This window comes from Narcine bancroftii, chromosome 3 (assembly GCF_036971445.1).
Source record: "Narcine bancroftii isolate sNarBan1 chromosome 3, sNarBan1.hap1, whole genome shotgun sequence".
Classification (NCBI taxonomy): domain Eukaryota; kingdom Metazoa; phylum Chordata; class Chondrichthyes; order Torpediniformes; family Narcinidae; genus Narcine; species Narcine bancroftii.
In genome coordinates, this window is record NC_091471.1 from 334,355,550 (window position 1) to 334,377,669 (window position 22,120).

Below are 22,120 nucleotides of genomic sequence, written 5' to 3' on the forward strand. Positions count from 1 at the left end.
TTTTGAGGTGTGACGTATAGCCTGTGTATCCAGTTATATTGTATCATGCGTAACCTCGTGTTTATTGTATTTCTCATAGTTCCGGAGCATAGCTTTTCCCATGTTTCATTCTTTATCTTTATGTTTAGATCTTGTTCCCATTTTTATTTAGGTTTACCATTTGTTTCCTCGTTCTCCTTTTCTTGCAGTTTGATGTACACGTTTGATACAAATTTTTTGATTATCATTGTGTCTGTAATCACATATTCAAAATTGCTTCCTTCTGGAAACCTCAGACTGTTTCCCAATTTGTCCTTCAAGTAGGATTTCAGTTGGTAGTATGCAAACATTGTATCGTGAGTTATATTATATTTATCCTTCATTTGTTCAAAGGATAATAATTTATTTCCCGAAAAACAATTTTCTATTCTTTTGATCCCTTTTCTCTCCCATTCTCTAAAGGAAAGGTTATCTATTGTGAAAGGGATTAGCTGATTTTGCGTCAATATTAGTTTTGGTAGTTGGTAATTTGTTTTATTCCTTTCTTCATTAATCTTCTTCCAAATGTTGAGCAGATGATGCAATACTGGTGAATTCCTACGTTGTACCAATTTTTCATCCCATTTATATACTATATGTTCAGGTATCTTCTCCCCTATTTTATCTAGTTCTAATCTGGTCCATTCAGGATTTTCCCTTGTTTGATAAAAATCTGATAGGTATCTTAATTGTGCGGCTCTATAATAATTTTTAAAGTTTGGTAGTTGTAAGCCTCCTTGTTTGTACCATTCTATTAATTTATCTAGTGCTATCCTCGGTTTCCACCCTTTCCATAAAAATTTCCTTATTATTTTCTTTAACTCTTTGAAGAATTTCTCTGTTAGGCGTATTGGTAATGACTGAAATAGGTATTGTATCCTTGGGAAAATGTTCATTTTAATACAGTTTATCCTTCCTATCTGTGTTAGTGGTAAGTCTTTCCAATGCTCTAAGTCGTCTTGTAATTTTTTCATTAATGGATGGTAATTGAGTTTATATAGATGGCCGAGGTTTTTATTTAGTTGTATACCTAGGTATCGCATTGCTTGTGTTTGCCATCTAAATGGCGATTCTTTCTTAAACTTTGTGAAATCCGCATTATTCATTGGCATTGCTTCACTTTTATTTGCATTGATCTTGTATGCCGACACTTCTCCATATTCCTTCAATTTCCTATGTAATTCTTTCATTGATATTTCTGGTTCTGTTAAGTATATTATAACGTCATCTGCAAATAGACTGATTTTATATTCCTTCTCTTTTATTTTTATCCCTTTTATTTTATTTTCTATTCTTATCAGTTCTGCTAGTGGTTCTATAGCTAACGCGAACAGTGAGGGAGATAATGGACATCCCTTCCTTGTTGATCTGCTTAAGTTAAATTGTTTTGATATATATCCATTTACTGTCACTTTCACCAATGGCCCCTTGTATAATGCTTTAATCCAATTAATATATTTCTCTGGTAGGCTGAATTTTTGTAGTACTTTGAATAAATAATTTCATTCTACTCTGTCAAAGGCCTTCTCTGCGTCTAAAGCAACCGCTACTGATGGAGTTTTATTTCCTTCTACTGCATGAATTAAGTTAATAAATTTACAGATATTGTCTGTTGTTCGTCTTTTTTTAATAAATCCAGTTTGGTCTGGATTTACTATTTTGGTACATAGTCGGCCAATCTGTTTGCTAATAGTTTAGCTATTATCTTATAATCTGTGTTAAGTAGAGATATTGGCCTATATGACGCTGGTGCAAGTGGATCTTTCCCTGTCTTTGGTATTACTGTAATTATTGCTGGTTTGCATGAATCTAGTATGCTTTGTGTTTTATCAATCTGGTTGATTACTTCCAGGAGGGGAGGAATTAATATCTTTAAATGTTTTATAGAATTCTATTGGGAATCCATCCTCTCCTGGTGTTTTATTGTTCGGTAGTTTTTTTAATATCTCCTGTAATTCTTCTATTTCAAATGGTTTTATTAATTTATTTTGCTCCTCTGTTTGTAATTTCGGTAGTTCAATTTTAGTTAGAAATTCATCTATTTTGTCTTCTTTCTCTTCATTTTCGGTTTGATATAATTGCTCGTAGAATTCCCTGAAGTTTTCATTGATCTCCGTTGGATTATATGTAATTCGTTTGTCCTTTTTCCTTAATGCCAATATCATTCTTTTAGTTTGTTCTGTCTTAAGCTGCCACGTTAGAATTTTGTGCGTTTTTTTTCCTAGCTCATAATATTTCTGTTTTGTCTTCATTATGTTCTTCTCCACCTTATATGTTTGTAGTGTTTCATATTTTATTTTTTTATCTGCCAATTCTCTTCTTTTAGTTGTATCTTCCTTTATTGCTAATTCTTTTTCTATATTTGCTATTTCCCTTTCCAACTACTCTGTTTCCTGATTGTAGTCCTTCTTCATCTTAGTTACATAACTTATTATTTGCCCTCTGATGAACGCTTTCATTGCGTCCCATAGTATAAACTTATCTTTCACTGATTCCGTATTTAATTCAAAGTACATTTTAATTTGTCGTTGAATGAATTCTCTAAAATCCTGTCTTTTAAGTAGCATGGAGTTTAATCTCCATCTATACATTCTTGGTGGGATGTCCTCTAGCTCTATTGCCAATAACAGGGGTGAGTGGTCCGATAATACTCTAGCTATATATTCCATTTTCCTAACTCTCCCTTGAATGTGGGCTAATAACAGGAATAGGTCTATCCTTGAGTATGTTTTATGTCTGCCCGAATAATATGAATATTCCTTTTCCTTTGGGTGTTGTTTCCTCCATATATCCAAAAGTTGCATTTCTTGCATCGATTTAATTATAAATTTGGTTACTTTGTTCTTTCTGTTAGTTTTTTTTCCAGTTTTATCCATGTTTGAGTCCAAATTAAGGTTAAAATACCCTCCTATTAGTATGTTCCCTTGTGTGTCTGCTATCTTCAAAAAGATATCTTGCATAAATTTTTGATCTTCTTCATTAAGTGAATATACATTGAGTAAATTCCAAAATTCTGAATATATCTGACATTTTATCATTACATATCTCCCTGCTGGATCTATTATTTCCTCTTCAATTTTGATTGTTACATTTTTATTAATATAGCTACTCCTCTGGCTTTTGAATTATATGACGCTGCTGTTACATGTCCTATCCAATCTCTCTTTAATCTCTTGTGTTCCACTTCAGTTAGATGTGTTTCTTGTACGAATGCTATATCAATTATTTCTTTTTTCAGTAAATTTAACTGTTTCTTCCTTTTGATTTGGTTATGTATTCCATTAATATTTAAAGTCATATAGTTCAACATAGCCAGTTCATACTTTGTTTATCTTTCCTTTCCGTTTCCTCATCACCACCTTCCCTTCTTATCCATTTCTGCTTTCTTTTTTTGAACACATTATAAGACAACATTTCTAAAACATAAAATATTTCCACTATTCTCATATCTAAAATTCCTTTAACCCCAATAGTCCCTCCCCTTTCTGAGTTGCCCTTTGTCCCTTGTCGGGCAACCACATCTCCCCTCTCCAATTGGATTTGCGAATTCACTCGCAAGCGTCAACTGATTTCGCAGTGACTGTAATTCTTCCCCACCCAGCCCCCCCAGAAAAGATTTTAATCTTCATATATAACAAAGGTCACTCTCTTAATTCCCTCCTTACTTCCTTTCTTCCCTTTCTTTCCCTTCTTAATTCTTACCTATACTCTATTTTTTTTATTTATATACATACACACATATACATATATTTATATCTTCTTTGGCTTGGCTTCGCGGACGAAGATTTATGGAGGGGGTAAAAAGTCCACGTCAGCTGCAGACTCGTTTGTGGCTGACAAGTCCGATGCGGGACAGGCAGACACGATTGCAGCGGTTGCAGGGGAAAATTGGTTGGTTGGGGATGGGTGTTGGGTTTTTCCTCCTTTGCCTTTTGTCAGTGAGGTAGGCTCTGCGGTCTTCTTCAAAGGAGGTTGCTGCCCGCCAAACTGTGAGGCGCCAAGATGCACGGTTTGAGGCGATATCAGCCCACTGGCGGTGGTCAATGTGGCAGGCACCAAGAGATTTCTTTAGGCAGTCCTTGTACCTTTTCTTTGGTGCACCTCTGTCATGGTGGCCAGTGGAGAGCTCGCCATATAACACGATCTTGGGAAGGCGATGGTCCTCCATTCTGGAGACGTGACCCATCCAGCGCAGCTGGATCTTCAGCAGCGTGGACTCGATGCTGTTGACCTCTGCCATCTCGAGTACTTCGACGTTAGGGATATAAGCGCTCCAATGGATGTTGAGGATGGAGCGGAGACAACGCTGGTGGAAGCGTTCTAGGAGCCGTAGGTGGTGCCGGTAGAGGACCCATGATTCGGAGCCGAACAGGAGTGTGGGTATGACAACGGCTCTGTATACGCTTATCTTTGTGAGGTTTTTCAGTTGGTTGTTTTTGCTCAAACAGATTGCTCAAACTACAGGGGAATCACGTTGCATATATTTATATAATATATAATATATCTACATATACACATACATATCGTTCGTTGTCATTTTTGTTCTTGTTACATCTCTTCATCCCTCTGTCTGTTTTGTAGTTGTTCTGCAAATTTTTGTGCTTCTTTTGGATCCGAGAATAGTTTGCTTTGCTGCCCCGGAATAACTATTTTAAGTTCCGCTGGGTATTTTAACATAAATTTATAACCTTTTTTCCATAGGGTCGTTTTTGCTGCATTAAACTCCTTCCTCTTCTTCAGGAGTTCAAAACTTATATCTGGATAGAAAAAAAATTTTTGACCCTTGTATTCCAGTGGTTTTTTGTCTTCTCTTATTTTCTTCATTGCCTTCTCCAATATATTTTCTCTTGTTGTATATCTTAGGAATTTTACTAGAATGGATCTTGGCTTTTGTTGTGGTTGTGGTTTAGGGGCTAATGTTCTGTGTGCCCTTTCTATTTCCATTTCTTCCTGTAATTCTGGTCTTCCTAGGACCCTGGGGATTCATTCTTTTATAAATTCTTTCATATTTTTGCCTTCTTCATCTTCCTTAAGGCCCACTATCTTTATATTGTTTCTTCTATTATAATTTTCCATTATATCTATCTTCTGAGCTAACAGCTCCTGTGTCTCTTTAACTTTTTTATCAGATTCTTCTAATTTCTCTTTTAAGTCATCTACTTCCATTTCTATGGCTGTTTCTCATTCTTTCACCTTGTCTACTCTTTTTCCTATATCTGTCATGATCATCTCTAATCTATTCACTTTTTCTTCTGTACTTTTTATTTCATTGAATTCTTGTGACTGCCATTCTTTTAATGTTTCCATATATTCTTTAAAAAAAATTTATCCATCTACTTGCCCTTCCCTTCATCTTCCATTTCTCTGTATTCTTCCTCCTCTTCTTCTGAGTCCACTCCAGGATCTGTGTTCTTTACCTCTGCCTCTTCTGGTTTTCTTGTTGGGTTGTTTGTTTTATTTTGTTGGGTATTTTTGGTCTTCTTATTTTTATTAGAAGTGTCTTGATGTTGGTCTTCTTCCTCTGGGTTGGTCATCTGTTGTTTCTTTGATTTCTTATGTTTACTCTCTTCCTTCTTGTTCTCGTTATTTTCTATGTTTTCCTCTTGCTGTTGTGTTATACTTGTGAGTTTCAGCTGTGGAGATTTACTCCTCAGCTGGTCGCCCCCTCCCGTCAGTGTTATTTTTGTCTTGCGCGGTTGCGCACTTTTGTTTGGCTCCATGAGCCAGTTTTGTAGTCCCGAGTTCGGGGCTTCGACTGACCTCAGGGAGCGGGCTTCTCTCTCCATGGCGGGCCTCCTCGGACAGGTAAGGCCTTCACCTTCTTCTTCCGACATCTTTCCTTCTTCTTTTCTTCCCGTTGTTTTTGGTTTTTCTTTCTTCGCTGCCATTTTCTCCACACTTTTACTTTCACTTTGTTTTGGTTTTTATGTTTGTGCCTTTGCTTTTTCTCTATCTTTTTTTAACTTTTCTGGAGAGGGCTGGAGTTCCCCTACCGGCCACTACTCCTAGATGGCATGGTTGACTGGGTTTAAATTTTGCACTGTCTGTGAGGAGTTTGTCCACTCTCCCCGTGTCTGTATGGGTTTTTGCCAGGGGGTCCTGTTTCCTCCCACCATCCTAAACGTACTGGGGGTGTAGGTTTATTGGGTGGCACAGACTTGTGGGCCAAAATGACCTGTTACTGTCTAAATTTTTTTTAAATGTTATGACAATAAACTCTCATTTCTCTATGCCCTTCAACTCAATTGGCTTTGGCAGGTTGTTACTGAACCCACATCACCACCTGATCAGACATTCTGTCCCAAGCAGTGCACAGACTCAGTATTACAAGCTCAAAATCTATAATGCATTTGCTCAATTTCGACCCTCTGGTTTCTCCCTCCCAGTAAAGTGAAATGACCCACTGCTGTCTCTTGGCTGCACAAGAGCTGCCCACACCCCTCACCTTGGTATGTGGTGGATACGATGCAACAGCTCCCAGCCCTCCCTGAGCCAGGCTTCGCCCGCTGCTGTGCCACCACACCCTGTCACACCTGCCTCTGGAAGCAGAGGGTGGAGATACTCACTCGGTTTAATGGTCTCCAGAGGAACCAACACATTGGCAAGTGACACTTCTGGCGATCCAGTTCGGAGAGGACTGAGTGGCTGAGGGGAGAGGGAGCGAAACAGGGGGCTGCCTGGTGCTGTCGAAGGTGTGCAATGGCCACTGCCCCCCGTTGCCCCTGACATGATACCCTTCACCCGAGGAGCACTGGGGTAAAGAAGAAAAACAGACAGGTTTACTTTGTGAATATATAATCCACCGTGTCTACACTCCCCAGCTGGGTCATTCCCCTGAACAATAACCCCTCGCCAAATGCCTGGATGATTCGATGGAAAGAAGTGCCTTTATTGAATTTAATGTTTATCATCACATGCTCCAATATTTAGTGAAAAGCTATGTTTTGCATACTATCCAGGCAGGCAAATCAGGTCAGAGCAGGGTGCAGTGCTACAGCAGGAGAGAACAGATTGTAGTGCTACATGTCAGAGCAGGGTGTGGTAGAAAGTACAGGCTAACAGTGCCCTCAATCTTCAGCCCTCAATCTTACCTCCTCCCCCTCATCCATCATGGTCATATACTCCCTCTGCAGACAAGCATTGGACCACCAGAAGGAAATGAACACAAGTTGCTAACTCACCCTCTGAGCTCCTCCCGAGGCTTCTGATCAAGCACGTTCAGGCTCTCTATGCTGCTATTGAGCATGGCTGGGGTGGAGGAGCTGGGCTGAGGAGTGTCCCCCGGAAACATGGAGACCAAGGAGGGTGCTTGCGACACCACAGCTGGGCTGGAGCAAAGGCCACTTGGAACTGAGACGGGTACTGCCGGGGCAAGTGGGAACTGGGAAGGCACAGGAAACCCCAGGAATGGCACAGAAGGAGGGTGGTCATGGAGATAGGGGTCCGACTGCCCAGGAAGAGAGGCGGAAGAGCTGGTGCCCACAGGATCTGAGGGTATGGCGAAGGGATTGAGAGCAGAGTTGTCAATCTGGAACAGAAAACCATGTTAGAGTAAGCATGGAAAGAAGTGCCTTTTATTGAATTTAATGTTTATCATCACATGCTGCAATATTTAGTGAAAAGCTATGTTTTGCACACTATGCAGGCAGGCAAATCAGAGCAGGGTGCAATGCTGCAGCAGGTCAGAGCAGGGTGCAGTGCTGCAGCAGGTCAGAGCAGGGTGCAGTGCTACAGCAGGTCAGAGCAGGGTGCAGTGCTACAGCAGGTCAGAGCAGGGTGCAGTGCTGCAGCAGGTCAGAGCAGGGAGCAGTGCTGCAGCAGGTTAGAGCAGGGTGCAGTGCTGCAGCAGGTCAGAGCAGGGAGCAGTCCTGCAGCAGGTCAGAGCACGGAGCAGTGCTGCAGCAGGTCAGAGTAGGGTGCAGTGCTGCAGCAGGTCAGAGCAGGGAGCAGAGCTGCAGCAGGTCAGAGCAGGGTGCAATGTTACAGCAGGTCAGGGGCAAAACACATGGTCTGGCTCCATGGAGCCAGAGCTTGCAGTACCTGCGATTATGTCAGCACCAGGTGGGGAATTGGTTCATTAAACAAAAGCATCTAAGGTTCAAAGAGCTGTGGTAAAAGGTAGCAGGAAGTGTAGGACAAGGGTGAGAGGAGATGGTATGGCTGAGAGGGGAAGTCAGGGCTGAGAGGGTATGAATGAGTCAGAGAAAATGGCTCTACCGGAAAACTCTTCAGCTGTGGTTCTCCTCGATCCTTGTCAATGCCATTAAATGGAGGAGGATCATTCAATCCTGAACAGAAATGGGGAGATCAATAATGTTGAATCAATCCTTTAACAACCCCTGGCGGTCCCCATCCCATTGTACACGGGAAAAGTGATCAATGCTCTCAGTGCCTGCAGCGTATGTGCGGTTTGGAACCTGGACAGAGTTATACAGAGAATGGCTGGAAAAAGACCTCGTGATCCACTTGGACAACTCTTGCTGCTGGTGCAACCAGCGTGGATGGGACTGCCTCAATCGATCCAGAATTCGACACAAACCTGCAGTCAGCAAGCCATTGGCCACAAATCCATGTGCACTTCAAGTACTGACTAAGTTACAGAACTATTGGTTATAGAGACTCATAATCAAATTATTACCATAGATCAGGAATTTAAACCCAATTACATAAATTGGGAAGGAAAAGCCGGAGTTGGGAATGGTGGTTGTGAAAGAGGCTGGGAGTCAGGGATAGATGGTAAACAACATACATGTTGTGAACAAACTGACAGCAGAAATAGGGTTATTCCCACACTGACTGCACGGGAAGCTCATCGTGCAGGGCAGGGAGATCGCAAAGTTCCAGGAATCAGCCCGGATACCACGCCTGCTGAAGAAATTCCCCATTCCCCACACTGGAAAGTGGGACCTTGCCACTGGAGCTGGGCTGGGGTGGGCTCCCTGACGCAATCTCAGTTCAAAGATCCTGACTCAGAATCAACATCAAAACAAAAGCCTTCCATGATATTTCTCCAGCCAAAGCCCAGAGATGAAAATGCTGAGTTGCCTTTGGCTGGGGCTCGATTAGCTCTGAGATTTGTGTGTTTGTAAACTTCCTGGACAATGAACATACCCAGTGAGAGCAGCTCCACGTCCAGAAGTCCAATGGCACCAGTTTCACTGGAAGGTTGCTTGTTCACGTTTGACAGGCTGACCAGTCGGGGCCCAGAATCACCCGAGACAGTTGGTGGTGGAGGAATGACGGGGAATATCGGTGCCGGGATGGGATTGGCCTTTCCAGAGGGCATATCTAATCCAGCCAAGTCGATCAGTGTCCCTGTGTCACTGCTGACTGCAAAACACATGGTGTTCATGTAAAACAGGGCATTCACAATTGTGATAACAAGTTTATTGTCATGCGCATTGTACAATGTACACATGCATCAAAATCCTTACTTGCTGCGGCCAAACCAGTTGTTTGAATAAAAAGAAACTATAATAGTAAACTTAATTTTAAAAAGATAATGAAATAGATAATAAATATTCACAATAAACAGTACAAAAAATAATGCACAGTCCTCTTGTGGTGTCAGAGCAGACCATGATTAGTGTATCAAGGGGATGTTCAAGAGCCTGATATCTGTTGCAAAGAAACTGCTCTTCGCCTAGATGTGCTGGTCTTCAGGCTTCTGAACCTTCTATCTGAAGCAGTGAGAAGTGGTTGTACCAGGGTGATGACAGTCCTTGATGATGTTGGCTGCCTTCTTGAGGCAGTGCCTTACATACATGTCTTCAATGGATGAGCTCCACAAAAGCCAACTTAAACCCACTCTGTGCATTCAATTTCTGTGAAAGCAAATTCACAACTTTCCCTTTCCTCCACCCAAGTCTTTCTCCAATCCATAGGTACATGAAGAGAACGAGGACAAAACCCTGTCAAAATACTAGGGTAATGACCCACCCAGCACCAATCTCTTCATTAGAACTGGAATCCTGTGCTCCAAGCAAGAGTGCCACCCCCACTCCCCCTCCCACATGAAAGCTCATTGTTCAGAATGTCTGGGTGAGGGGGTTGGTCTTGGTGAGGGCGGGTCCGGGCAAGGGAGGTTGGTCTTGGTGAGGGCGGCACCAGGAAGCTGTGATCATGACCGTGTTGAACACGTTACCTGATGGCCTGGGAGGTTCAGGCAAACCCAGCTCCCCATTCACTGCCTGTCCTTGAACAATCCTCTTGTAGGAGTTCATTGTGCGTGAAAGGTCATCACTTGCTTGTAAAATTTCACCTGTAGGAATGTCAAAACCAGGATGGGTCTCAGGTGCTATCAGGATGGCACGATGGATGGACAGGCTGCCTTAGGCTCACTGCCCTCCGTCAAACCTCAAAGGCATGCAATATTCATGTAAAAAAGGAACCCGCCTGTCTACTCACCCCGCCCCTCCCCCTCACTCCCCTCCCTGTGCCTTCATCCCTCACCCCATCCCCTCATCCCTCACCGCGTCCCCTCATTTCCTCACCCCGTCCCCTCAACTCTCACCCTGTCCCCTCAACCTCCAGAGTCGACAGCAGTGGAGGAGGAGAGGGAATGAGTTTCCTTCTAGGGTTGGGTGCTGAAGCTTTCCAACGTACCCAAGGTGCTGTCATTGTCCTCTGTCTCACTCGCAATTTTGAACAATGCCCGCCTCATTTTTTCGCACTGGTCGTACAGTTCCTGTAAAGCAGCAGAGTTTGAGTTATTTGGATACAGTGTAACCCAGACACATTTACCAATCTGCCTGCACCCTATGTGTAACAGCATTGCCTTCATTCCAAGTCACTCCACAGAGGTGCATTGCATGTTGGGCAGCCAAACCTTAAGTTACAAGGCGTGGTTTGAATTCAAGGCATCGTAATAAAAGGAGCATCAGAGGTTTAGAGAACCATTTCCAGTGTCAATGTCTTCATTGGCAAGGCTCAGTCCCTGTTTGTGGGGCACCACAAGGGAAGGATGGGCCACGAAGTAACCATCTTTATCTACCACGTTTAAGATATTCCGGGGATATTTTCAAATAAAATTTGACACTCACCAACACAACATAGCATTTTTGAAAATAGCTAAATACAGTAGTTTCCCCTTATCCTCCCACCATTCAAAACGTACTGGGGGTTGTAGGTTAATTGGGTGGAATTGGACGGCACAGACTCGTGGGACAAAAGGGCCTGTTACATATGTAATTTGTCCAAATTGAAAAAAAACCTGCACCTCCTCCGAAACATGAACTCTCTTCAAGAGATTAACTCTGAGTTCATCAGCCTTTGTGTCTTTCTCCACAGAGCAGAAATACTCACTTTAAACTTCACCCATCTCATGTGGCTCTACATGTTAATCTTCGATGAGGGGGCCCCATTTTCTCCTCGTTACTCTTTTGCCTTTAATTCACTTGTAGAATCCCTTCGCTCTTTTTTAACCTTATCTGCCAGAGCTACCTGATTTCCCCTTGAGTGTACACCTCCATCTCTTGGACTGAAGAGACTTGTTTGATCCCACCTCTCTTGACCTGACAAGCCATTCTTAAGCATTATCTCTGACTATCCAAACTCTGCCCTTCACACTGATAACATCAGGCTGTCCCTCAACTTTTTCCCTTTTTTAAAAATCTTCTCACTTGCCAGATGTCCCTTTGATGCAAACATCCTCTCCCAACTTCCACATGTTCCTGTCTCATTAGCCTTGCACTAGTTTAGGACTTTAACTCATGGACTAGTCCTACCTTTTCCCACAACTACTTTGAAACTATTAGCATTATGGTCACTGGTTCCAAAGTTCTCCCTCTACTGACACCCTCCATCATTTTCCCTACTTCACGTCCAGTTGGGCCACGTACATATTGTTTAAGGAAACTTTTCAGGACACGTTTATTAAATTCCGCTCCTTCCAAGCCCTCTGCAATGTGCCAGACTCAGTCAATACGAGGGAAGTTGAAATCTCCCAATATGTTTGCTTCTGTCATTCCCGCTGACAATTTGTTGGGTGGGGGGAGGGTGGGGACACAGGAGGCTGCACATTTCCGAGATGGCAAAGAAACAAGCGAGTCACACAGAACCAATGGTGAGTGGATGATTCTGAGTACACTGGTCCAGAGGGGTTTGAGCAGGGGTGTCAAACTCAAATTCACGGAGGGCCAAAATTAAAAACTTGGACTAAGTCGAGGGCCGAACTAAATATTTATTGAAAATTTTCAACAACATCTGCATGTTTCTCTTCTTTCAACATATGTAATGTTAAACTTTAGGATATAACTTTAGGAGGATAATGTTACAGGTCAGGAGTAGGTAGCTCAAGTTCACCCTTTGCTTGACCTGAGGGAAACCTATTTGGTCCCTGTGGAGATGTAGTCAGCATTCACAGGCTGTGTCCATTTTGGCCTGCATCAGGACTCAGCATTTCCTGCTCACTCCTCAGTCTCTAAGCCTCTATTCACCCTCGACCCACCATCCCTCTACCTGACCAGTCCTTTACCCAACCTCTACTCACCCCTCACTCCACTCGCTCTGCCTCTACCCACCCCATCCTATACACGCCCCTCTACTGCCTCTCCCCTCAACCTGTTCCTCCCTCTACCCGTCTCTCACCCTCTAATCACCCCTCCCCTACTCGCCCTGCCCCTCCCCTTTTACCTCTTCCCTATCCACCCCTCCTTCTACTCATCCCTCCCTCTAACTGCCCCTCGCACCACCATAACTTCCCCTGCCCATTACTCCTCACCTACACCCTCTGCCCACCCCTGCTTACCCACCCACTCAGGCCCAGCGCGCTGCCGATCAGCCTTTGCGGACAGCCACCATCTCTCTCTTCACGTGCAGGGCCGAACCAGCTGTCCCTGGGGTCCGCATGGGTGCAAGTGCTGAAGGCCGTGGCGACCAGGAGAAGTGCGCTCGCGCTGTGGAAAGGCTGTCCGGTGCCAGTCGCGCGGGGCTTGCGCTGCCCGGGGGCCGTGCGCAGCCTGCCATGCTCGTCGCCCATCCGCTGCACCGCTTGACAGGTGGGAGAAGTGACTGGTTGTGCGGGGAGCCTTCCAACTAGCTTGCTGGCTGATGACATCGACAGACTTCTCGTGTTACAATTTCTCGTGTTACAATGGGGAAGGATGTGCAATGAAGGGGGAGGATGGTGGGGGTGACATTACCAAAAAACAGCATCGGCTCTCGCTGCAGGGTGGGCCACCTCTAATACATTTTTGAAATGATCTTGCAGGCCAAATATAATTATATCACGGGCCAAATTTGGCCCGCGGGCCAGAGTTTGACATGTGTGGGTTTGAGGGTTGATATTAAATGTGGCACTAGAGGTTTGAAATTTGAGGACAAGAGTTCAGATTACCATCATCAACTCTTTGTCCCCTTCCGTTGAGTCATCCTTGCTGTAGTGTGCCAGCATCTCATTCAAAAGACGCACGTTATTGTTCACCTCCTCAAGAGTGTTCAAGCGTTTTGTTATTTTCTGCATTCGGACTTCATCCTGCAAAAGGTGTAGAAGCAAAGTAGCCTGAGAGAGTGGAACATGATGCAGTCCGTCGTTGATACATGCCACCACATTGCAGGAAACCCGCACTGACTAATAATGGGTTATGAGGTGTTCATATTTTGTACCAGCGCCATAAAGCCTCCCGTCATCAAAGTAAGTGGACTCAGCCCAGTTCACCATTAGGCAAAACTCCCCCTCACCATTCAGCATACCGATATGAAATAATGCCATCGGAGAGCAGCATCAATTATCAAGGATCTGCACCACCCAGGTCTTGCTCTGTTCTTTCTGTTGCCATCAGGAAGGAGGTATAGGTGCCACGAGGTTCAGGAATAGTTACTACTCCTCAGCTATTGGAATCTTGAACAATAGGGGATAACTGTAGTCATTTAAGAAATCATATGCTCATTATTTATTACTGTATATTTATATTTACATCTGCATTTGCACAGTTTACCGTTTATAGGATGCAAGGTGGGATACAGAAATAGCTAAACCTCGGTTGTATGTGATGTATGTATTCTGACCATATACTCTGAACTTTTAACTTAAGAGTGGGAGCTCGTAGAAAAAGATGTATGCAGGGAGGGGTCTGGAGCCAGGGGTCAGTCTCAGGTGCAAGGCAAGACATTTATGGCTGAGGTGAGGAGCATTTTCCCCACTTAGGGGAGTCATCAAGCTGGTGTAATTTTCCAGCACAAAAACTGCAGAGGCCAAAATGCTGAAAGTATTTAAGAAAGAGTTAGATAAATCTCCAGACACTGAAGACATCAGGAAGAGAGCAGAGGATCAACCACATCCAAACATCCTACCATGGGTGAAATCAGATGCTGATGGTAAAGGGGTAAGGTTCAGAGACATTAGGTTAAAACAAACACCCCTATTTGAGACTCCAGGACAGCAGACATGTGACAGACCCCTCAGTTCAATAAGCAGTGCCGGTCTTGCTGGCAGTGCGTACAACCAGTAAAACTCCCAGGGCACAATCCAACCAACTGTTCCTCGTGGCTACATCAGGGGTGCCGCAGATCCTGTCACCTCCCTGTATTCTCATCAAATCAGTTTCTTGCATCAGCAATAACTTTCCCAACTGGCTCTTGTCAGGACAGGGATATTTCCCTCTCCGTCCTTCCAGCTCCTGCCTCCTTCCCCTTCTTCCTCCTTACCTCCTTCACCATGTTCTTTATCAATTTATTGGCTTCTTGTAGGTCCTCAGGCTTTTTGCTCTTCAGTAACCTGGCTAAGAGCTGAAAAGCAGAGACAAATCTGAGCGTTCCTGGTGAATTACACAGGGCCTGATGTACAAAACGTGGCTTAGACTCGCACGCGGCCAAACCTCGCCAGGGTCTTACACCGGCATGTCAACAGGAAGCTGGACAACACCGCAGGCCTACTAGTCCCCACATTCCCCCCCCCACCCCCACCCCATCTCCCTCCTGGACCACAGGGCTTCTCCCCCCTTCCATCCTGAGCCCCGTCCCCATGCTGGAGCCTCATACTCCCATTCACAGCCCCTTCCCCAGGGCCCTCCCTCACACTCCCCACACTGATGCAGTAATAAGAAACCTTCTGTTGTGGACAACATCCCTGAGTGACTCCTCCCCTCCCCTTGCATGGGCCTCTGGTCCCCCTCCCCCACCCCAGGGCTAACTCGCGAACGTGTGAGGAAGGACAGATATTTTCTCCTTGCTGATCCACTCAAGTGATGGAATTGTGGTCACCCAGAGCAGACAGGCTCTTCAGCCCAACCATCCATACTGACCAACACCAACACCTGTTCATTTTCAATTGGTTCAGTGTAAGATTCTTCCCTCCAAAGACCCAACCTATCCCTTTCCAAAGCAACAGTGGCAACGTACACCGGCCAATTAACTCACTGACCTGCATACCTTTGGGACATAGGAAGGAAACCAGAGCATCCAAAGGATGACAGGGGTATATGCAAACTCCACACAGACAACGCCAAGGACAGGATTAAACCCAGATCCCTAGAGATGTTGATTTGGAAGGTATTTTGTAGGGATCCGACATGTACCTTAGATTTTTCATTATCTTCAAACACTGTGTTTTTGGGCCGTGTTGTGGGTGAAGGAATCAGGGTTTTATCAATGGAGATCTGAGGATCATGTTGCAAAATACCTGCAAGAGAAATATTCAAAACCATTCACCAAATCATTTCAGCATCACAGATGAGTAACATGGCAGTGCACTACATCATAAAGTGGTCTGGTTGTACAACACCACACAAAGTGGAAGTGGTTCACTAAGTTCAACAAAAGCACATATCTCTCCTTCCAGATGCTGACTACCCACTGCTAGAGCACCGAGTGATCTGACATAGGTGGAGGTCAGTCGAGGCAGCTGAAGGTGGGACTACGATTGGCATTCAGGGTCCTGATAATAGTGAGGAAAATCTTCAGTCATTTCCAGTGTTGGGATGCCCATGTTACCAACAGTGAGGCAGACGAGTATTGGATTAGATACTGATCCTCCCATAGTGCAAGTGTTCTCATCACCAAGGACCCTTTATGTGACAGCAAAAGACAAGGTGCTAGAGGAACTCAGCAAGTTGAGTAGCATTAGCGGGCGAATGGTTGACATTCAGAGTCAGAACTTTTTGAAGGGTTTTGGCCCGAATTGTTGACCGTTCTTGTCTGGCTGACCTTGTTCGACCCACTGATTTCTTCCAGCAGATTGTTTTTTGCTTCAGATTCCAATCTCTTCTATCTCTCAGTTTTTAAGCTGATGATTTGGGGAGTTACGAGAGATCCATCTCTGCGTACAGAACTTGATCCCATAAAGAACTGCCATCCCAAAATGATGCAGGGCTGAAAGGAAAACAGGGTATGGAAAAGGAAGCTTCTAGATTTGTGACAATGCAAGCAGGCAGAACAACCCTCATCTAGTATCTGCACTGATTGCCCCACATTTGCAGCTATCCTTCCACTTCTTAAACCACAGAACACTACAGCTCAGAAAACTAAATTCAGACATACAGTACAGTTACAGGCCATTTCAGCCCATGAGTCCATGCTGCCCAATTAGCCTACATCCCCGGTACATTTTGAACAGTGGGAAGAAACTGGAACCCCTGGGGGAAACCCACGCAGACACGGGGAGAACATTCTTCTCAGGTAATTCCTTGGGGCACAAGGTGATGCATTCACTCCAGTTCTATGGGATGCAAGGTGGGATCCTCAGACTGTATCATGGATGATAAAGATGTGCTTGATGGGGTGGACACGTGTGTGAATTGTTTGGGGGCTCCTTTCTCTGTTCAGTTTTGACTTTAATGTGCTTTGGTAGATACTCCTATGGAGTGGCCAAAGGTCACACACAAGTCAGTGAGGGAGTAACATTTACCCTAAGGGGACTTGGACAACATCCTTGAAGTGTTCTGACTGTCTTCCCAAGAACCTCTTGGTGAGACAAAGCTCTGAGTGACCAACTAGTTTCCAGAATCTGATATTAGGCACAAGGACAGAGTGATCTGCCTATTGGATATGACTCAGCCTTGACAATGGCCCTAGAAGAGGACACTGATATTGTCCTGCCTGTTTCACCATTGCATTTGGAGGATTTTGTACTGATAGCTCCAGGACTCAGATCCTGGCTAGAGACTGACCTAGTCTCCAAAGTGTGCAGGAAGTTGGGGATTGTTGCTGCTTAGTAGATCACCTGCTTGATGTAGACATTTAAAACATGAACAATGTCCAAGAATTAAACAGAAAATGGTCCCTACCTTGTTTCTTCAACATTTGATAAGCATCTTTGATTTTAGTTTCCTCTGGAAGAGCAACCGTCCAGCTGAAGAGCAATTCAATAACTTGAGTTTTGACCTTTTCAGATACTCTGTCTCCCAAATACTGGAAAGAGAAATCAAAATGAAACAAGAAGATTTGCAAACTGGTCCTTAGCATTCAATTGGATTTGTCGCACAACTCGATGGCTTCCATTCCATATTTTTGCCACACATGTTTCCACACAAATCGCAACAATTCTGTCAGATTGGACTTGCGCAATCAGATGATCATAAACTTGAAGTTAAACTTTCCCAAAATATGTCTCAACTGTGATGTAACTTGCCTCGATGAATGCAGTTTCAAAGACACAAGCAACTCAGCACCATTCACAATAAAGGATCTGCACTGCCTGAACCCATTTGAGTCAGTCATTCCCTCGAACACCAGCTAAAGATACATTGCCATTATTTGACAAGGTTTGACAGTACCTCCCAAACCCATGAGCTTCATCATCTGGAAGGGGAAGGGTGTAAACTTCACAAACTCCATGGTTCCTCCGCATCACATAGCACCTTGACCTGGAAATAAATAGGTAACTCTTCATTTTCACAGTATCCTGGATCTCCCCAGTTAACAGTTCTTGCACTGTACCATTTCAAGGAAACACTTCACCACCACCTCAAAGTAATTTCAGTGCAGGAAAGAAATACTGGCTCTTGAATCTGAAAAAAATGTCCTTCTCTCCGACAGCTCAACTCTCACTGCCAGAAACTCACCTTTGGAGATACCACTTTGATTAATTCATTCAGGAATCGAAATTTCCCAACTTCATTGTGAAATCGCTCCCCACAGTTCTTCATAGAAGCTTCTAAGACCTAGGTTCAACCAAAACATTGACATTAGCATTGTATTAATCAAAATTCTTGGAATTGACAAGGCAGAAACTGAGATACTTCCCAGTAGGAGGGGCATATCTAAAACCAGAGGGCAAAGGTTCACAACATGGAATTGCCCATTTCAGATGGCAATCAGGTAGAATTCCTCATCCCTGAGAGTTGTGGCCATTTAGAACTCTCTACCCCAGAACAATGGAGTAGAGTCATTGAGTATATTCAAGGTCAGTTTGATAAACACTTAAACTACTGGGGGGGTGGGGGGGGGGGGGTTGGGATGGTGTGCAAGAGGTTTGGAGAGAAACCCCTTGGAAAGTCTTGTTGAAGGCAAGATTAGATCAGTGTGATCTTATTGAGCAAGTGAATTAGACGCGAGGGACCAACATAACATCTCCTAGTCCTTATGATCCACAGATCACACAACCTCATGACCCTCACTTACTGCTCAGTTTTCAATTACAGTTTAAACAGTGACCCATCTTTTCAGAAATGGAAAATGTTCCTCTCTCCCATGGACAGTCCCTTGGGAGTAAGATGGCTTTGTTTCTGCTTCAGTCTAGTGGGTTCGGAGAGTAACTGATGAGCCAAATGTGGGGAACTACAGACTTCTGAAGATAGGGCAAGTGGTGAATGGTTTAAGTGTTACATTTCCTTCTAACATTTGACCTCGTGGTTGAGTACCATCCCGAAAGCTCCTACTCCACGTCAAGCAGTCACGAGCACACTCCTGAATTATCTGACTAGTAGCCTCTTTTGACAAGGTTGCTGAGAATAGAGAGTCTGCTGCCCAACAACATGGCTTCAATGCTAGGAATGTTAACCTGAGATAATGAGTTGATTCACTGATGAAGAAAGATAGGATACAAAAACAGGAAAGATAAATTGAATCATTATACTAAAAAAACTAGTCTGACCTCAGCTAGAGTTCTATTTACTTCTGGTTGCCATAGTTCATGAGGGATGTCTGGATATTAGAGAGGGTCCTGAAACAATTTATGAAAATAACTTTTGCAATAACAACAAGGTAGAACTAAATAAGGCGGTGTGGAATGGAGTCAAGGGCTCTCACACAGAGGTCAGGATAGCAACTAAGCAGGGTCATAGTGTTGCTTCCAATAGCATGGCCTATCTCACTGTTCACCCCATCCCTGAAAGTGGTGGGATGGGGCATAGATGTGCCCACCAGTTGTCACCTCAGTGAGATGCATGCTCTTTGTCAGCCATCTGTTCTTGGAGTCACAGGTTTTCTGCTGGACCTCTCCAAGTGCCTGTGGACCTGATTTTTTTTCCCTTGAAGTACGATGGAGCTTCTGATCCTGGAGCTTGTGGCTAATTAGCCCTCTCCATCTCCTAATCTTCAGCACATAAGTCTAGTTGCTCTTGGAGAAAATAAGAGTCTCTTCTCAGGAGTCAATTAGAGATGCTCAGTGCAGTTCGTGCAGTGGGCAACCTGTGGCTCCTACTGACTTGGTTGACAAGTTTAAATGAGTCTCTGATTGAGGTTGTTGTTGAGGAGTCTGATGGTGGTGGGGCAATAACTGGTGGTGGTGCGAGTCTTGTGACACCATACCTCTTTTCTGATGGGAGCAGTGAAAATAGAGCATGTCCTGAGAGGTGTGGATCCTTGATTGCATCCAGATTTTCTGATGATGGGGAGAGCTTTGCTTTGATGTACTGGACTTTCTGCTCAGAGGTATTGGTGTCCCCATACCAGGCTATGATGCAGCCAGTCAGCACAATTTCCACTAAACATCTATAGGAGTTTGCCAAGGTTTCCGACGTCATTCCAAATCTCCACAAACTCTTGAGGAAATGGAGGCGCTGATGTGCCTTCTTCATGATGACAATCACCAGAGGGGTGATACATGGAGAGGAATGAATGGATGAGGGAGTCTGGGAGGGAGCAGTCTCTGCATAAAGTGGAGAGAGGAAGATGTGCCTTGTAGCGGGATCTCATTGCAAGTAACCAAAATTGTGAAGAGTAATATAGTAAAATCCCCAGCATCCAGCACCTACGGGGATTGCAGATGCTGGATATGCAAATTTTCCGGTTGCCTGAGACACACTCTTAGAGTGCCTAACTAATATACCTGAATTAAGAAAACACAGTTTAAAAGACAAAATGTAATTTGAAAAAAAAAATCAATATGTTAATATCCCTCATTGCACTCCTGAGACTTGCTGCCTAGACTCTGCAGGGTGGCCAAATGAATGGTGGCATCTTCTAGGTTATTAACTGGGCGCCCTCCTTCCTCAGTGTTTCACTGATAAGACCCATGATACCTTCAGAGGGTTCAGCAATGAATCCTGGCATCCCACGCTCATCCCCTAGATACCATTCACTCACTTGGAGGCCCAGATGGAATCCTTTCTCCTCATTCAGAGCCACTACCCTTTACAGCAGTTCTGGGGAGATCTTTGACTGCTTATTGGTGTACCTTTCCTTGCACTCCCAACTCCCGGAGTAGCCATTTTCTAAAATTTTTTTTATTTTTCACTCTATGAACCATATTAACCAAAATACACACAAACATTTCCCTCTTGAATATACAGTGTCATTTTCTCCCCTTTATCCCCCCTCCATTCCCTCCCTCCTTCCCACCCCCCCTCCCTACCCACTAAACATTCAATATATACAATACAATAAACCCATTAAACAATGTCATTACACGATGAAAATAAACAAGAAAATTGTGTTATCTACTTTTACACACTGGGTCAGTTCATTTCGTCTTCTTCTCATTTTAGGGGGGTGGAGGTCCGCGGTAGGCCCTCTCTGTTGTGTTCCATGTACGGTTCCCAAATTTGTTCAAATAATGTGACTTTATTTTTTAAATTATTTGTTATTTTTTCCAATGGAATACATTTATTCATTTCCATGTACCATTGCTGTACTCTCAGCCTCTCTTCTGATTTCCAAGCTCCCGGAGAAGCCTTCATGTCGATGTAGCTAAAACTCTTCTGCAACCTACTTTAACCAGTTGGATCTTTGCTTACCAGCCATGTTACCGCACATCAGCTGCAGCGTACCTCAGTTTCTTGTGCTCATAGGCCTGCTCCACAGCATCCTCCCAGAGCATTGAAAGCTCAATTATATAAACAAGATGGAGTGAGGCCAACCACAGTAGAAGCTCTGGTCTGAGATTGGTTTGCGGAATTTAATTTGGGAACCAGAGCCTCTGGCCTAAATCTGCCACCATCTTCCAATTACGTGCCCTGACTACCCACCTGGAGTTTAATCTTGATGTGATGTTATGTAAATTATGTAAAATTGTCTTTAATTAGGTAATTTCTGTAACTTATAAAAATTTTAATTTAATTCAAACCCCAATCGTTGGCTCTGTAACAACGTCGTGCTAATCGCTATGCTAACCGTGGCCCCGTCATAATTAATCCCTACCTGGCCCCATGTTTTTTTTATTTTTTATTTTACACACTATAAACCATATTGATCAAGATACATACAGACATTTTTCTTCTTAAATATATACAGTGTCGTTTTCTCCCCCTTTTTCCCCCCTCCCTTCCCTCCCTCCCTCACCCACTTCCCAATTTATTTGAAGTTCAATCTATAAGATATATTAAACCCGTTAAACAATGTTGTCACTTAATAAAAATAAACAAGAAATTTTACTGAGTCAGTTCTTTTCGTTGTCTTCTCCTTCTGTCATTTTAGGTGGTGGAAGGATTTAGGTGGTAGGATTTCACTATTGTATTTCATGTATGGCTCCCATATTTGTTCGAATATTGTAATGTTATTTCTTAAATTATATGTTATTTTTTCTAATGGAATACATTTATTCATTTCTATATACTATTATTGTATTCTCAAGTTGTCTTCTAATTTTCAGGTTGACATAATACATTTTTTTGCTACAGCTAGGGCTATCATAACAAATCTTTTTTGTACTCCATCCAAATCGAGTCCAAATTCTTTATTTCTTATATTACTTAGGAGGAAGATCTCTGGGTTTTTTGGTATATTG

The 22,120-nt window shown here is 43.6% G+C and overlaps 1 protein-coding gene across 2 annotated transcripts in view; it reads right to left on the minus strand.

Annotated features, from left to right (window-relative positions):
- Nucleotides 1-22,120, minus strand: part of gga3b (golgi associated, gamma adaptin ear containing, ARF binding protein 3b) — a 63,607-nt gene that overhangs the window by 5,165 nt on the left and 36,322 nt on the right. The window contains exons 4-14 of one of the 2 annotated variants that reach the window (XM_069929371.1): nt 18,018-18,116; nt 17,241-17,364; nt 15,534-15,637; nt 14,665-14,745; nt 13,355-13,492; nt 10,624-10,705; nt 10,163-10,279; nt 9,130-9,348; nt 8,236-8,306; nt 7,200-7,546; nt 6,585-6,769 (exon numbers count right to left, since the gene is read on the minus strand). In XM_069929371.1, coding sequence (XP_069785472.1) covers nt 6,585-6,769; nt 7,200-7,546; nt 8,236-8,306; nt 9,130-9,348; nt 10,163-10,279; nt 10,624-10,705; nt 13,355-13,492; nt 14,665-14,745; nt 15,534-15,637; nt 17,241-17,364; nt 18,018-18,116 — 1,567 coding nt within the window. The remainder of the gene's footprint in view (nt 1-6,584; nt 6,770-7,199; nt 7,547-8,235; nt 8,307-9,129; nt 9,349-10,162; nt 10,280-10,623; nt 10,706-13,354; nt 13,493-14,664; nt 14,746-15,533; nt 15,638-17,240; nt 17,365-18,017; nt 18,117-22,120) is intronic. The other variant, XM_069929372.1, reaches the window with a different exon arrangement.